The sequence below is a fragment of the Oncorhynchus mykiss genome, chromosome 11, assembly GCF_057628025.1.
Source record: "Oncorhynchus mykiss isolate SJ-2025 chromosome 11, ASM5762802v1, whole genome shotgun sequence".
NCBI classification, from domain to species: domain Eukaryota; kingdom Metazoa; phylum Chordata; class Actinopteri; order Salmoniformes; family Salmonidae; genus Oncorhynchus; species Oncorhynchus mykiss.
The window spans coordinates 17,306,282-17,322,583 of record NC_143032.1 but is presented as its reverse complement, the minus strand read 5'-3'; the positions used below and the strand labels follow the sequence as shown (position 1 = coordinate 17,322,583).

The window sequence follows — 16,302 nt, the reverse complement described above, 5'->3', positions numbered from 1 at the left end:
GGGGGTGGAAACATCATGCTTTGGGGCTGTTTTTCTGCAAAGGGACCAGGACGACTGATCAGTGTAAAGGAAAGAATGAATGGGGCCATGTATCGTGAGATTTTGAGTGGAAACCTCCTTCCATCAGCAAGGGCATTGAAGATGAAACGTGGCTGGGTCTTTCAGCATGACAATGATCCCAAACACACCGCCCGGGCAACGAAGGAGTGGCTTCGTAAGAAGCATTTCAAGGCCCTGGAGTTGCCTAGCCAGTCTCCAGATCTCAACCCCATAGAAAATATTTGGAGGGAGTTGAAAGCGTGTTGCCCAGCAACAGCCCCAAAACATCACTGCTCTAGAGGAGATCTGCATGGAGGAATGGGCCAAAATACCAGCAACAGTGTGTGAAAACCTTGTGAAGACTTACAGAAAACGTTTGACCTCTGTCATTGCCAACAAAGGGTATATAACAAAGTATTGAGATAAACTTTTGTTATTGACCAAATACTTATTTTCCACCATAATTTGCAAATAAATTCATTAAAAATACTATAATGTGATTTTCTGGATATTTTTTTCTCATTTTGTTTGTCATAGTTGAAGTGTACCTATGATGAAAATTACAAGCCTCTCTCATATTTTTAAGTGGGAGAACTTGCACAATTGGTGGCTGACTAAATACTTTTTTGCCCCACTGTAAGTATTTGATCACCTACCAACCAGTAAAAATTTCAGCTCTCACAGACCTGTTAGTTTTTCTTTAAGAAGCCCTCCTTTTCTCCACTCATTACCATGTATTAACTGCACCTGTTTGAAGTTGTTACCTGTATAAAAGACACCTGTCCACACACTCAATCAAACAGAGCTCCAACCTCTCCACAATGGCCAAGACCAGAGAGCTGTGTAAGGACATCAGGGATAAATTGTAGACCTGCACAAGGCTGGGATGGGCTACAGGATAATAGGCAAGAAGCTTGGTGAGAAGCTCGTGGGGCACCATGATCATGAGGAAGGTGAGGGATCAGCCCAGAACTACGCGGCAGGACCTGGTCAATGACCTGAAGAGAGTTGGACCACAGTCTCAAAGAAAACCATTAGTAACACACTACGCCGTCATGAATTAAAATCCTGCAGCGCACGCAAGGTCCCCCTGCTCAAGCCAGCGCATGTCCAGGCCCGTCTGAAGTTTGCCAATTACCATCTGGATGATCCAGAGGAGGAATGGGAGAAGGTCATGTGGTCTGATGAGACAAAAATAGAGCTTTTTGGTCTAAACTCCACTCGCCGTGTTTGGAGGAAGAAGAAGGATGAGTACAACCCCAAGAACACCATCCCAACCGTGAAGCATGGAGGTGGAAACATCATTCTTTGGGGATGCTTTTCTGCAAAGGGGACAGGACGACTGCACCGTATTGAGGGGAGGATGGGCCCATGTATCGCGAGATCTTGGCCAACAACCTCCTTCCCTCAGTAAGAGCATTGAAGATGGGTCGTGGCTGGGTCTTCCAGCATGACAACGACCCAAAACACACAGCCAGGGCAACTAAGGAGTGGCTCCGTAAGAAGCTTCTCAAGGTCCTGGAGTGGCCTAGCCAGTCTCCAGAGCTGAACCCAATAGAAAATGTTTGGAGGGAGCTGAAAGTCTGTATTGCCCAGCGACAGCCCGAAACCTGAAGGATCTGGAGAAGGTCTGTATGGAGGAGTGGGCCAAAATCCCTGCTGCAGTGTGTGCAAACCTGGTCAAGAACTACAGGAAACGTATGATCTCTGTAATTGCAAACAAAGGTTTCTGTACCAAATATTAAGTTCTGCTTTTCTGATGTATCAAATACTTATGTCATGCAAATTAATTACTTAAAAATCATACAATGTGATTTTCTAGATTTTTTGTTTTAGATTATGTCTCTCACAGTTGAAGTGTACCTATGATACAAATGACAGACCTCTACATGCTTTGTAAGTAGGAAAACCTGCAAAATCAGCAGTGTATCAAATACTTGTTGTCCCCACTGTATATCCATCCTGCCCTGCCTTTCTAAAGTCTTTGAAAGCCAAGTGAACAAACAGATCACCGACCATCTCGAATCCCACCGTACCTTCTCCGCTATACAATCTGGTTTCCGAGCTGGTCACGGGTGCACCTCAGCCACGCTCATATCATAACCACCATTGATTTTTTTTAAAAACAGTACTGTGCAGCCGTCTTCATCGACCTGGCCAAGGCTTTCGACTCTGTCAATCACCGCATTCTTATCGGCAGACACAACAGCCTTAGTTTCTCGAATGGCTGCCTCACCTGGTTCACCAACTACTTCTCTGACAGAGTTCAGTGTGTCAAATTGGAGGGCCTGCTGTCTGGACCTCTGGCAGTCTCTATGGGGGTCCCACAGGGTTCAATTCTTGGGCCAACTCATTTCTCTGTATAAATCAATGATGTCGCTCTTGCTGCGGGTGATTCTCTGATCCAGCTCTACACAGACAACACCATTCTGTATACATCTGGCCCTTCTTTGGACACTGTGTTAACCTGTTGATCCTACTTGAGACGCAGACGTCTCAAGTAGGCACCTGGAAATGCAAATGCGCTACGCTAAATGCTAAATGTACTCGTTAAAACTCAAACGTTCATTAAAACACACATACAGGGTATTGAATTAAAGCTACACTCGTTGTGAATCTAGCCAACAAGTCAGATTTTTAAAATGCTTTTCGGCGAAAGCATGAGAAGCTATTATCTGATAGCATGCAACACCCCAAAATGCCTGAAGGCGACGTAAACAAAATAATTAGCGTAGCCGGCGCTACACAAATAGCAGAAATAAAATATAGTTTCTAAAACTGTTTGCATGATGTCTGTGAGTATAACATAACTCATATGGCAGGCAAAAACCTGAGAGAAAAATCCACCAGGAAGTGGGAAATCTGAGGTGTGTAGTTTTTCAAGTCATTGCCTATCAAATATATGGGGTCATATTGCACTTCTTAAGGGTTCCACTAGATGTCAACAGTCTTTAGAACCTTGTTTGATGCTTCTACTGTGAAGGAGGGTGGAATGAGAGCTGATTGAGTCAGGGCTCTGCCAGAGTGGCATGAGCTGATCACGCGCGCTCATGTGAGAGTTAGCTGCGTCCCATCGCATTTCTACAAAGGAATTCTCCGGTTGAAACATTATTGAACATTTATGATAAAAACATCATAAAAATTGATTCTATACTTCGTTTGACATGTTTCTACAAACTGTAATATGACTTTTCGTCTGAACTTTTGCCTGGACTTGCCCGCACCTCGTGAGTTTGGATTGTGTACTAAACGCACAAACAAAAAGGAGGTATTTGGACATAAATTATGGAGTTTATCGAACAAATCAAACATTTGTGGAACTGGGATTCCTGGGAGTGCATTCTGATGAAGATCATCAGTGAATATAAGTGAATATTTATAATGCTATTTCTGACTTCTGTTGACTCCACAACATGGCGGGAATCTGTATGGCTTGTTTTTGTGTCTGAGCGCTGTACTCAGATTATTGCATGGTGTGCTTTTTTGGGAAAGTTTTTTTTATAAATCTGACACAGCGGTTGCATTAAGGATAAGTGTATCTAAAGTTCCATGCACAACACTTGTATTTTCATCAACATTTATGATGAGTATTTCTGTAAATTGATGTTGCTCTTTGGAAGCAAAACATTACTGAACGTAACGCGCCAACGTAAACTGAGATTTTTGGATATAAATATGAACTTTATTGAACAAAACATACATGTATTGTGTAACATGAAGTTCTATGAGTGTCATCTGATGAAGATCAAAGGTTAGTGATTATTTCTATTTCTGCTTTTTGTGACTCTGTTTGGCTGGGAAAATGGCTCTGTTTTTCTGTGACTAACATAATCGTTTGGTGTGCATTCGTCGTAAAGCCTTTTTGAAATCGGACACTGTGGTGGGATTATCAACACGTTTATCTTTAAAATGGTGTAAAATACTTGTATGTTTGAGGAATTTTAATTATGAGATTTCTGTTGTTTTGAATTTGGCGCCCTGCACTTTCACTAGCTGTTGTCATATCGATCCCGTTAGCGGGATCTAAGCCATAAGAAGTTAAGGCAGCCCCCGCATCTCTCTGATTCAGAGGAGTTGGGTTAACCTCTCTCTACGCTAGCGTCCCACCTGGCCAACATTCAGTGAGATTGCAGAGCTCCAAATTCAAATACAGAAATACTCATTATAACAATTCAGAAAAGATACAACTATTTTACATAGGATTAAAGATTAACTTCTTGTGAATCCAACCACGGTGTCAGATTTAAAAAATGCTTTACGGCGAAAGCATACCTTACAATTATTTGAGAACATAACCCAGCAGACAAATCATAACAAACAGTAACCAGCCAATTAGAAGAGTAACACAAGTCAGAAATAGAGAAAATTAATCACTTACCTTTGATGATCTTCATTTGGTTGCACTCAGAAGACATTCATTTATTCAACAAATGTTCCTTTTGTTTCGATAAAGTCTCTTTATATCCAAAAAAGTCTTTTTTCTTCAGTAATCCACAGGCTCAAACGCAGTCACAACAGGCAGACAAAAAAATCCAAATAGTATCCGTAAAGTTCATAGAAACATGTCAGTCTTAAGTCAATGGATACTGTAATGACATTGAATAGAAAACTACAACAACAAAAAATCCTACTTCCTAAATTGATTTCTCTCAGGTTTTTACCTGCCAAATCAGTTCTGTTATACTCACAGACATTATTTTAAACATTTTGGAAACTTTAGTGTTTTCTATCCAAATCTACTACTTATATGCATATCCTATCTTTTCGGCCTGAGTAGAAGGCAGTTTAATTTGGGCACGCTTTTCATCCAAAATTCCAAATGCTGCCCCCTACCCTAGAGAAGTTAAATACGGAAGACACATTTCAGTTGAAGGCATTCAGTTGTACAACTGACTAGGTATCCCCCTTCCCTTTCTGTGAGCTTGTGTGGCATACCACTTCAATACTGAGCCGTTGTTGCTCCTAGACATTTCTACTTCACAATAACAGCACTTACAGTTGACACGGGCAGCTCTATTAGGGCAGAAATGTGCCTTACTGACTTGTTGGAAAGGTGGCATCATATGGTGTCACATTGAAAGTAACAGAGCTCTTCAGTAAGGCCATTCTACTGCCTATTATTTGTCTATAGAAATTGCATGGCTGTGCTCGATTTTATACACCAGTCAGCAACAGGTGTGGCTGAAATAGCCAAATCAACTAATTTGAAGGGGTGTCCACATACTTTTGTATTTATAGTGTACGTTCCATCCATGTTTACAGTCTTCGCTGTGACCTCCTGGTGAACCCAGAGAGGAGCCTCCTCTCAGCCCTATTTACCCAAGCCTGGCTCGCCCCCTCATAAACACACACAACAGGCAGCACACATCCCATTAATGAGACAAAATAAGCATTGGCTAACCACAGAACCTTGTTAGAGGCCAACAGCCTGTGTGTCAATAGTTGATGGGATTACTCAGATCAAGGAGGCTCATATCAGTGTTTCCCCAAAGTAGGGGCTTGGTTCATAGAACCGGGGTTACGTCAGTAACCTCCCGCGGCCGCTAGAGGTGGTTGTAATAAACATAGGTTTCTGTTTTCTTCCTACAAATGTGTCTCTATCTTTTGAATGGTTTAAGCTACAAAATATTATGACCCCATCACTGAGAGATAAGACTCTCAGGAACACGTATGTCCATTTCCCTCTACAATGTCAACATGCCACGCAGGACTCATTGGAACAGAGTGGACAAGACCAGGCACTAAACCCAACCGAGGGAAAAAATAACATCACTAGCTAAGTTTCCATCCAATTGAGACAGATTTTCATGCAAATATTCTAAAATCTGCATGATAACAATATGCACATTTTCCCACCAGAGATGTTTCCATCAAATTTACTTTTTGCGAATAAACATCGGTGTGTGATGGCGTAGTGGACATAAAAATACATTTTGTGGTTAAATTCCCACGTACCGAATACAAGTTAAAAGGGTTCCATCACATTTTCAACTGTGCTAATGGCAGAGAATCGAACATGGGGGAGACTCGCACTTGAGCCTTTCAGTTTTGGTCCACCAGCTTCAAAAAGCTCTAAAAACCTGCGGAGCTGCTAGCAATGGTTTGGGTCTCACTGTGTGTCCCTTACAGATGGTTAATCATAACATGCACTGAGTATTGTAGGCTTTCTCATACAAACTGAAATTGAGCAAACAGTGCAGCAACCAGGAAATGACAGAACGATTTATACATTGCCTGCTTGACCCGATTTCCACTAGATAGCATAGCCACAAAGTCAGATGCCGGTCCGGTGGGAGAAATCAATAGGCGAATATCACAGCCAATCACAACACTTGCGGGTAAGTAATACCGTGAAAGACTATCATTCCACTATTACTGCAGATATATTATGGACATTTTCTGAAATTGAAATGCAAAATTATATATAAAAATCCTGTGTAGCCCCTTTAACCATCTGTAAGGGACACACAGTGAGACCCAAACCATTCCTGGCAGCACCGCAGCTGCATTGTGAATTCACATGGAATTGTATTACTTTTTCGAACGTAATGCCAATAAAAATGGCAGTTTAAACGTTAAGAACATTTTTCCATTTGTCACATCCCTACTCACAACACACCTATCCCAGACATATAGGTGATTCTTACCTCCGTTATCAGTCCTCTTGAGGGCGCCGTCTTTGTGGGGGCAAAGCTCACACCTCTGCAGAGAGAGAAACAGGAGACATGGGCGATTAGCAAAACTCTTTATCATGCAGATATATACTATACTATATAGGCTCTGCATCTGTCCTCGGGCTCCTAGACCATAGTGATGCTTTTGATACCATCAATCAACACATTATTTTGGAGAGATTGGAAACCCAAATTGGTCTACACAAGTTCTGTCATCTGTCGGAAAGATATCAGTTTGTCTCTGTGAATGGTTTGTCCTCTGACAAATCAACTGTTAATTTTGGTATTCCTCAAGGTTACGTTTTAGGACCACTATTGTTTTCAGTATATATTTAACCTCTTGGGGATGTCATTCGGAAATATAATGTTAACTTTCACTGGATGACACAGCTGTACATTTCAATGAAACATGGCGAAGCACCAAAATTGCCCTCGCTGGAAGCCTGTGTTTCTTTTTTTTTTAATTTTACCCCTTTTTCTCCTCAATTTCATGTTATCCAATTTTTTTAGTAGCTACTATCTTGTCTCATCGCTACAACTCCTGTATGGGCTCGGGAGAGACGAAGGTTGAAAGTCATGCGTCCTCCACAACCCAACCAAGCCGCACTGCTTCTTAACACAGAGCGCATCCAACCCGGAAAACAGCCACACCAATGCACCTGGCAACCTTGGTTAGCGCGCACTGCGCCCGGCCCAACACAGGAGTCGGTGGTGCGCGAGGAGACAAGGACATCCCTACCGGTCAAGCCCTCCCTAACCCGGACGACGCTAGGCCAATTGTGCGTCGCCCCACGGACCTCCCGGTCGCGGCCGGTTACGACAGAGCCTGGGCGCGAACCCAGAGTCTCTGATGGCACAGCTGGCGCTGCAGTACAGCGACCTTAACCACTGTGCCACCCGGGAGGCACGGAAGCCTGTGTTTCAGACATAAGGAAGTGGATGGCTGCAAACTTTCTACTTTTAAACTCGGACAAAATAGAGATTCTTGTTCTAGGTCCCAAGAAACAAAGAGACCTTCTGTTGAAGCTGACAATTAATCTTGATGGTTGTGCAGTCGTCTCAAATAAAACTGAAGGACCTCGGCGTTCCTCTGGACCCTGATCTCTCTTTTGACAAACATATCAAGACTGTTTCAAGAACAGCTTTTTTCCATTTACGTAACATTGCAAAAATCTGAAATGTTCTGTCCAAAAATGATGCAGAAAAGTTAATCCATGCTTTTGTTACTTCTAGGTTAGAGTACTGCAATGCTCTACTTTCCGGCTACCCGGATAAAGCACTAAATAAACTTCAGTTAGTGCTAAATACGGCTGCTAGAATCCTGACTAGAACCAAAAAATGTGATCATATTACTCCAGTGCTAGCCTCCCTACACTGGCTTCCTGTTAAGGCAAGGGCTGATTTCAAGGTTTTACTGCTAACCTCAAAGCATTACTTGGGCTTGCTCCGACCTATTTTTCCGATTTGGTCCTGCCGTACATACCTACACGTACGCTACGGTCACAAGATGCAGGCCTCCTAATTGTCCCTAGAATTTATATTTAAAAAAACAGCTGGAGGCAGGGCTTTCTCCTATAGAACCATTTTTATGGAATGGTCTGCCTACCCATGTGAGAGACGCAGACTCGGTCTCAACCTTTAACTCTTTACTGAAGACTCATCTCTTCAGAAGGTCCTATGATTAAGTGTAGTCTGGCCAAGGAGTGTGAAGGTGGACAGAAAGGCACTGGAGCAACGAATCGCCCTTGCTGTCTCTGCCTGGCCAGTTCCCCTCTCTCCACTGGGATTCTCTGCCTCTAACCCTATTACAGGGGCTGAGTCACTGGCTTACTGGTGCTCTTCCATGCCGTCCCTAGGAGGGGTGCGTCACTTGAGAGGTTTGAGTCACTGACGTGGTCTTCCTGTCTGGGTTGGCACCCCCCCTTGGGTTGTGCCGTGGCGGGGATCTTTGTAGGCTATACTCGGCCTCATCTCAGGATGGTAAGTTGGTGGTTGAAGATATCCCTCTCGTGGTGTGGGGGCTGCGCTTTGCAAAGTGGGTGGGGTTATGTCCTTCCTGTTTGGCCCTGTCCGGGGGTATCATCAGATGGGACTACAGTGTCTCCTGACCCCTCCTGTCTCAGCCTCCAGTATTTATGCTGCAGTAGTTTGTGTCGGGGGACTAGAGTCAGTCTGTTATATCTGGAGTATTTATCCTGTCTTATCCGGTGTCTTGTGTGAATTTAAGTATGCTCTCTCTAATTCTCTCCTTCTCTCTGAGGACCTGAGCCCAGGACCATGCGTCAGGACTACCTGGCATGATGACTCCTTGTTGTCCCCAGTCCACCTGGCCGTGCTGCTGCTCCTGTTTAAACTGTTCTGCCTGGGGCTATGGAACCCTGACCCGTTCACTGTGATTATTATTTGACCATGCTGGTCATTTATGAACATTTGAACATCTTGGCCATGTTCTGTTATAATCTCCACCCGGCACAGCCAGAAGAGGACTGGCCACCCCTCATAGCCTGGTTCCTCTTGGTTTCTTCCTAGGTTTTGGCCTTTCTAGGGAGTTTTTCCTAGCCACCGCACTTCTACACCTGCATTGCTTGCTGTTGGGGGTTTTAGGCTGGGTTTCTGTACAGCACTTTGATATATCAGCTGATGTAAAAAGGGCTATATAAATACATTTGATTTGATTTAGATACACTCACAAGCATGTGCCCTAATCTCTTTCTAACACACACTTTTGGGTAATCAGTGATCCAACACTTCATCAAATAAGTATAAGTTGGTTCCACCCCATAGCATAGGAAGGGAGGGCCTAGTTGGCTTCAAGCCTCAGCTTTTCCTACAGTACAAACATACTGCTGCCCAAGACTGCTTCCCTTTCCTGTGTGTCTGTGTCCGTGTGTTTTTATCTCTCCAGTTTAAGTTCATAATATGTTTAAGTTCAAACCTCACATCTCTAGTATAGGCTACTTACTGTAATGAACGACATATGCAAAATGCCTGCGATAAGTGATCAGTATGGTCGGTAACAATAGTTATTGGTTTACTGTCACAGCTCTACCAGGTAGTTGCCAATTGTGTTGAATTCTTTGAAGTAAGTGCCAGAGAGTACCTATTTATACCACATCATTTCCTATAAAGTATCAGCTTAATACTAGTGGAAGCTCTATCATAAAATACAGTGCTGAGAATGCATTGTTGATATTCTATTGATCAGACTCACCACTCTGGCTGCTCTCTCCTGAGATTCACACTTCCTGCAAAACCAGGGTCCAGTGGGCACCTGCACGATGCCATAGCACGCTGCAGAGAGAACACAGTTATTAACCACAATAACCTCTACACTAGGGCTGCAAAATATGGGCAAAATAAAATGTACGTGATTTTTAAAAAACCAAATATTGTCATTTAGAGCATTTATTTGCAGAAAATGACAACTGGTCAAAATAACAAATAAGATGCAGTGTTGTCAGACCTCGAATAATGCTAAAAAATAAGTTCATATTCATTTTTAAACACAATACAAATGTTTTAACTTAGGAAGAGTTCAGAAATCAATATTTGGTGGAATAACCCTGATTTCAATCACAGTTTTCATGCGGCAATCTATTCATGCTTTCCACCAGTCTTTCACATTGATGTTGTGTGACTTTATGCCACTCCTGGCATAAAGCAGCTTGGCTTTGTTTGATGGCTTGTGACCACCCATAACTAATTTAGTGTTGTTTACACTGTTCCAAAAAGGCAGAAAAATTATACTGTAAAGTAAAAGCACCTGTTTGTCACATAATATGCATGCAGCTCTTGCTCATATATCCTCCTTTTTCTTGATCTCCTTATTATGATGATCCTCGTTATAATAATATGTAATGTTGTTATCATTAGTAGCCTTGTATTACTTGTAGGCCTAAGAGCACATCCTGTTAAGTCTTATACTCTAACTTACTTAGGCCTATATTTCAATATGTATCAATAATTAATTTGTTCATGACATCAAACTGCATACGAGACATTCATGCTTGAAATGCAACCAAGCATTTTAGTTTTAAAATTAAATAACAAAGAGAGCATTGAATAATTACACTATGCAATAAACAGCAAATGAATGCATGCATGCAACTATTTTTAGTCTGCTGTAATAAAGGCTTTATATATTTGTTTTCTCGTTGTTAGATCAGACTCTCTGGTACACTTATTTATTTAGTGTTGTTTACACTGTTCCAAATGGTCAGAAAAAGTTATAATATTGTAATCTAACAGCAACTGTTTGGCACACATAATACTCACACAACGCGTGCTCCGATAACTTCCCTTTTCTTGATCTCCAGTAGTTTCCGCAACTAAGTCAAATGTCTTCCACAGCTCTGACTTCCCCTTTCCCTCCTGAGCAACCAGTAAACAGCCGCCCAGTTCGAGTTTCTTTTTCACATCCTCCGCATCCATTTTGCTGTCACGTGTTACTGTGTTTGGAGTTTGTTATAACCAATTTATTGATGTGATTATGATAGGCTATAGGTCAGACCCTATTGGTCACATGCATGGTATGCTTACATGTTTCACATAAAGAGAGCAAGGGTTGAGGGAATAGGGAATGTTTTTCCTAAACAAATTAGGGACTTCAGTAACAGAACTGGTCAATCAGAAACAAGTAAGAAACGAAATGGCTGAAATGGTGTTACAGCTTCAGCACTAAGAGCAATAAACAATTGCTGTGCTGGGGTGCATTTTTGCAGCAGTAGGGAGTAGAGCGAGACAACATGTGCTAGTCACACAGGCACTCGCTTTTTTTTTTTATACAATGTGACCATCGGGCTAATTCTCAAGTCATGTGTGTCTTAATTATTTAATCAAACCGTGTGCTTAAAGCATCTGACAAGCTCAGTGCATATGTAGTTTATTTTATTCAAACACATAGGGCGTGTGTCTATATATGGAAAAATAAGTTAAAACATTTCGACCAATCGATTGGTTGAAAGAACAGAAAGACTCTCAGGTCGACCAAGATTTTTTTGTCGGGACAGTTCTAATCAACAGAAATAATCCACTGATAATAAAAAGGGTAACATTTATATTGTTGTGGACAGAGGGGTCAGTGATTGGTACAAACGTGTCACAATGTGTTGGTTAGCTACAGATGTGTTGTACAGTGTATATTTAGACTCCCAAGTGGCACAGAGGTGTAAAGGCACTGTATTTCATTGCAAGAGGCATCACTACAGTCCCTGGTTCTAATCCAGGCTGTATCACATGCCGCCGTGATTGGGAGTCCCATAGGGCGGCGCACAATTGACCTAGCGTCGTCCAGGTTTGGCTGTCATTGTAAGTAAGAATTTGTTCTTAACTGACTTGCCTAGTTAAATAAAGGTTAAATTAAAAATGTAAATAATTTTAGGCCTCCCGGGTGGCGCAGTGGTTAAGGGCGCTGTACTGCAGCGCCAGCTGTGCCATCAGAGTCCCTGGGCTATGTCGTAACCGGCCGCGACCGGGAGGTCCGTGGGGCGACGCACAATTGGCCTAGCGTCGTCCGGGTTAGGGAGGGATTGGTCGGTAGGGATCTCCTTGTCTCATCGCGCACCAGCGACTCCTGTGGCGGGCCGGGCGCAGTGCGCGCTAGCCAAGGTTGCCAGGTGCACGGTGTAGCCTCCGACACATTGGTGCGGCTGGCTTCCGGGTTGGATGCGCGCTGTGTTAAGAAGCAGTACGGCTGGTTGGGTTGTGTATCGGAGGACGCATGACATTCAGCCTTCGTCTCTCCGGAGCCCGTACGGGAGTTGTAGCAATGAGACAAGATAGTAGCTACTACAACAATTGGATACCACGAAATTGGGGAGAAAAAGTGGTAAAAAAAAAAATAAATAATTTTTAAAAAGTAAATAATTTTGACCCAATTAATTCACATTTAAAACGAATGGGTGGGTGCGTATTTAATAACAAGGGTCTAAAGCATGTACAAATAGGTGTGTTTAGTTGTATGGGTAAGAGGCCAGATATTCAATTCACCAGAATTATGACAACTACGAAACGAAGCATGACAATGATCACGAGTTTCTCTCTCACAAAGCCAAAATTACCAGTATTGACTGGATACCAGAGTCAGTCAGCCTAGTTCTGATTGTGACTTTGTCAACAGAATCTGAGTACCATTGACATTGTTGTTTGGATCTGTGAAACCATCTGTCTTGTTTGGGTTTAATGTATTGCAGACAATCTTAAGCTAGTTCCCTAACAGCATGGCACTATTGTTTACAAAACTTATCTCGCAATATATTGGGCAAATATGATTTAGTAGTTGGCTATCATCACGGATAGCGTGGTAATGTGTATCATTGGGTAAGAACTTGTAGCCAACATGTTTGCTAAATTCTACAAATAGTATAGCCAGGATAACATTACAGCCAATGTTGACAACTGCAGAAATTTTAGTTACTTTAGCCAACTCCATACCTACTAGACAGGAAGGCTAGCTAGGTAGCGTGGGTATGGAGTTGGCTAAAGTAACAAATGTCTGTAGTTGTCAAGATAGGCTGTAATGTTTTCTTGGCTATAAAACTCGTAGAAATTAAATAACATGTTAGCTACTTTATCTTACCCAATGATTAACATTACCACACTATACGCGCGCACAACTGTCGATTGAATAGAACTAACGTTAGCTAACTAACAATATAACCTTGGCTATTGGCTAGCTGAATAGTTCGCTAGCTAATAGCAAAACTAGCTAGAGTAGGGGAGTATTCATTACGGAAACCGTTTACCGTTTAAAAACCAAACGGAAGCAAACATAGAAAACGACCATCCCTACTGGACAAACGCAGGTAGATCACTCCCCGTTTCGTTCCGTTTGCTTCCATTTTTTAGATTTTTTAAAAACAGAATCAACGTAATGAATACACCCCAGCTAACGTTGATAGCTAGCCAGCTTCATGGCAGACGATCAACCGCGATAGCTAGCCTTAGCGAGCTAGCTAGCAACTAGCTAACGTTAGTTATCGGATGTTAGTCAAGCAAATTTCATGTTACATGCATTTTACTTTATTCGGTGTTTACCTTGATGGACTGCAACATTGCAGCCGTGACCGTCACAGTAGACGAGAGGGTTTTCTGCCCAGCCTCTCTCGTCTGAGCACACGCAGCAACCTCCAATCATCTCCTTCATATTATTTGCCAAAAAGTCGTTGTCCGCTGCCAGGCACAGCTCGCCGGAGACCATCTACGGAGAAAGTGAACATGCGAAGACAACAAAGATGAGCCTAAACCTTTGCAGAAGATCCTCATCTACCCACTGTGACAACGCTTTTGGTCTCACTTTGCCGAAATGTCATGTTTTAGTCGTGTTTACAATCCGTTTCGACACCGTATTTTTTCCACTTCAGCGAAGGCTACACACCGCGCGAGCGAGAAGAAGCGGCCGGTCGGAAAGTGGAAGTGCGTAATCACGAATGGCCAGTGACAGCGCAGAAAGGATGGATGTGATTGGCTCAAAGAGTGTTGCCAGTTTGCGTGGCGCCATTTTGACTCCACATGGCCTTTTAAAACGAATTTGTTTGCTTTGGAAACTTTTGTAACACTAGCTACTGCCATGCGTGGTTTTTACAAATGGTGAATTGCGACTGTCAGCATTGTATCCACCAAATACCAACATGAGGTTTTAAAAATATGCATTATGCATACCTTATCATAACAAAAACAGGTATGACGATTTCTCTATTGTTTGTAGGCTATTATTGTCATTAAATATTTTTTTAAATAGCATAAAGATGTAGCCAAGGCCTATAGTTTAAAGCCATGTTTAGAAAACCTAGACATAATTTTGCTTTCAAAGAATATAATGTCATTCATTGAGCACTAAGACACTGTAGGTCAACTTCTATTTGCATATGAACGTTTCATGGTGAATTGCATGATACATGCATGGCATGGACATCTGACAGTGCCCACTGCCTTTACATTAGCCCTGAATAAAACATAAGTGTTTGTTTGTGTCACTGTCATTGTCTTTCCAATTAGGCCTATATATCATCCCATGTGTGTGTGTGTGTGTTGCAAAATGGTTTAAGGAATAGGCACAGTGAGGGAGAAATGTATGTGGATTTACTCGGGGGTTAGAATGAGTGGGATAATTGTATACAGTCAAATCTGCTCTCAAACATTACTGCTAGAATCTTAAATTAGAGAAAAACATGGAAGGCCTACATAAAGCATGAATGGAGCTGAAATAATATGTTTACATGTGTATTTTTGTGTTTAACTCTTGGAAGACTCAATAGTCAAATTATGAGCTAAAATAAATCCCAAATAATCTAATAAATGTTTTTTTAACAGAACTGGGCATGTCAAATCAATATATATATATATATATATATATATATATAATTTAAATTAAATGTTCAACTCAGTAAATTACTTCCACTTTACACACATGAAATGCAAAAGCACACTTTTTAAACAAAATTGCATTACACTTTTGTTTTAAACGTTGTTAATTACATAATCTTGGTTGAATCAATCAGAGAAACTGCACTGTGCGTGGATATATTCTGCTTTGCATCACCGTCCGCGAGCCCTCAGAAGTCTCCCGCTCGCTCCCGGTTTGGTTTCCAGAGAAACGTAATGACTTGCCAATAATGCGGGAGAGCACACGAGCGTCTTCCGTGTAATGTGGAGAGCGAGAGGTCCCCGGGAGTGGTCTCCCTATTGTTGGCTTTAATTTCAAATTGCTCAAATGCTTCAGTCCACACTGGGCTCCGCACAAAACGGGGAAAAGGGGAAGAGGGGAGAAAAAGGAAAAAAAGTGAATTGTGTGTGGCAGGGGAAAACCTATTAGAGTTGGCGAGAACAAAGGAAGGCGAGGGGGGCAGCTGTCGGAGGGTTGGAGGCTACTGAAACACTGAAATAGCAAATTATTTTTACAACTTGCACTTGATTAAGTCTAAGTCTTCCCGTACATGTGCTCTCTTCGTGCTCAGAGAGAAGAGGGTTCATGCATTGGCGAGAGGAAATTACTTCTGCGCTGCTTCCTATTACAATCCAGTGCCCCTATAACAGGTTTACTAATGGAAACTATATAGCGAGGTTATATATTGGCTTAATTTTAATGACGCAAACTGCTGGCACAGGGGTCAGTGTCAAATATATATGCTATTTTGTAGAAAACTATAATATAGCCAACACATATAACATATAGGCGGCCTATAACAAACATATGCCTATTCTGTTATTGGGTCTATGTTTGTTATTTACCTATATGTTATTTTGCACAAAATAGTAGGCTAACCTTGCATGCACACATGAAACTAAGATTTGTAATTTCTTAGGCCTATAGGTTAATACATGGCACAACATCGCAGTTACTTTTGGTCATGAACCTATAAACAGTTCAAGAACTTCTGTAGCATATACTTAATTAAACCGTGAAAATCCTCAATATTTTAAAATCCAAACTTGTAAGTAGGCTATCATTTTTTACAAGTATTTTAAAATGTATTTGATAAAATAGCCTACTGAACTGTAATGTATTTTTGTATCAACATCACATTTTACCATGTAAAATGTTTTTGGAAGTTCCACACCTCATGATACTTGTTATAGTTTGTTGTGGTTA

General features: G+C 41.8%; 1 protein-coding gene across 13 annotated transcripts in view; it reads right to left on the bottom strand.

Annotated features, from left to right (window-relative positions):
* mllt10 (MLLT10 histone lysine methyltransferase DOT1L cofactor) overlaps positions 1–16,302 on the bottom strand; it is an 80,040-nt gene that overhangs the window by 52,211 nt on the left and 11,527 nt on the right. For 6 of the 13 annotated variants that reach the window (XM_036935079.2, XM_090189618.1, XM_090189620.1 and 3 more), the window contains exons 1-4: positions 14,008–14,122; positions 13,749–13,911; positions 9,925–10,004; positions 6,687–6,741 (exon numbers count right to left, since the gene is read on the bottom strand). In XM_036935079.2, coding sequence (XP_036790974.2) covers positions 6,687–6,741; positions 9,925–10,004; positions 13,749–13,911 — 298 coding nt within the window. In that variant the 5' untranslated portion in view covers positions 14,008–14,122. Of the gene's footprint in view, positions 1–6,686; positions 6,742–9,924; positions 10,005–13,748; positions 15,213–16,302 lie in introns of those variants that run through there. The other 7 variants (XM_090189626.1, XM_090189621.1, XM_090189623.1 and 4 more) reach the window with 2 other exon arrangements.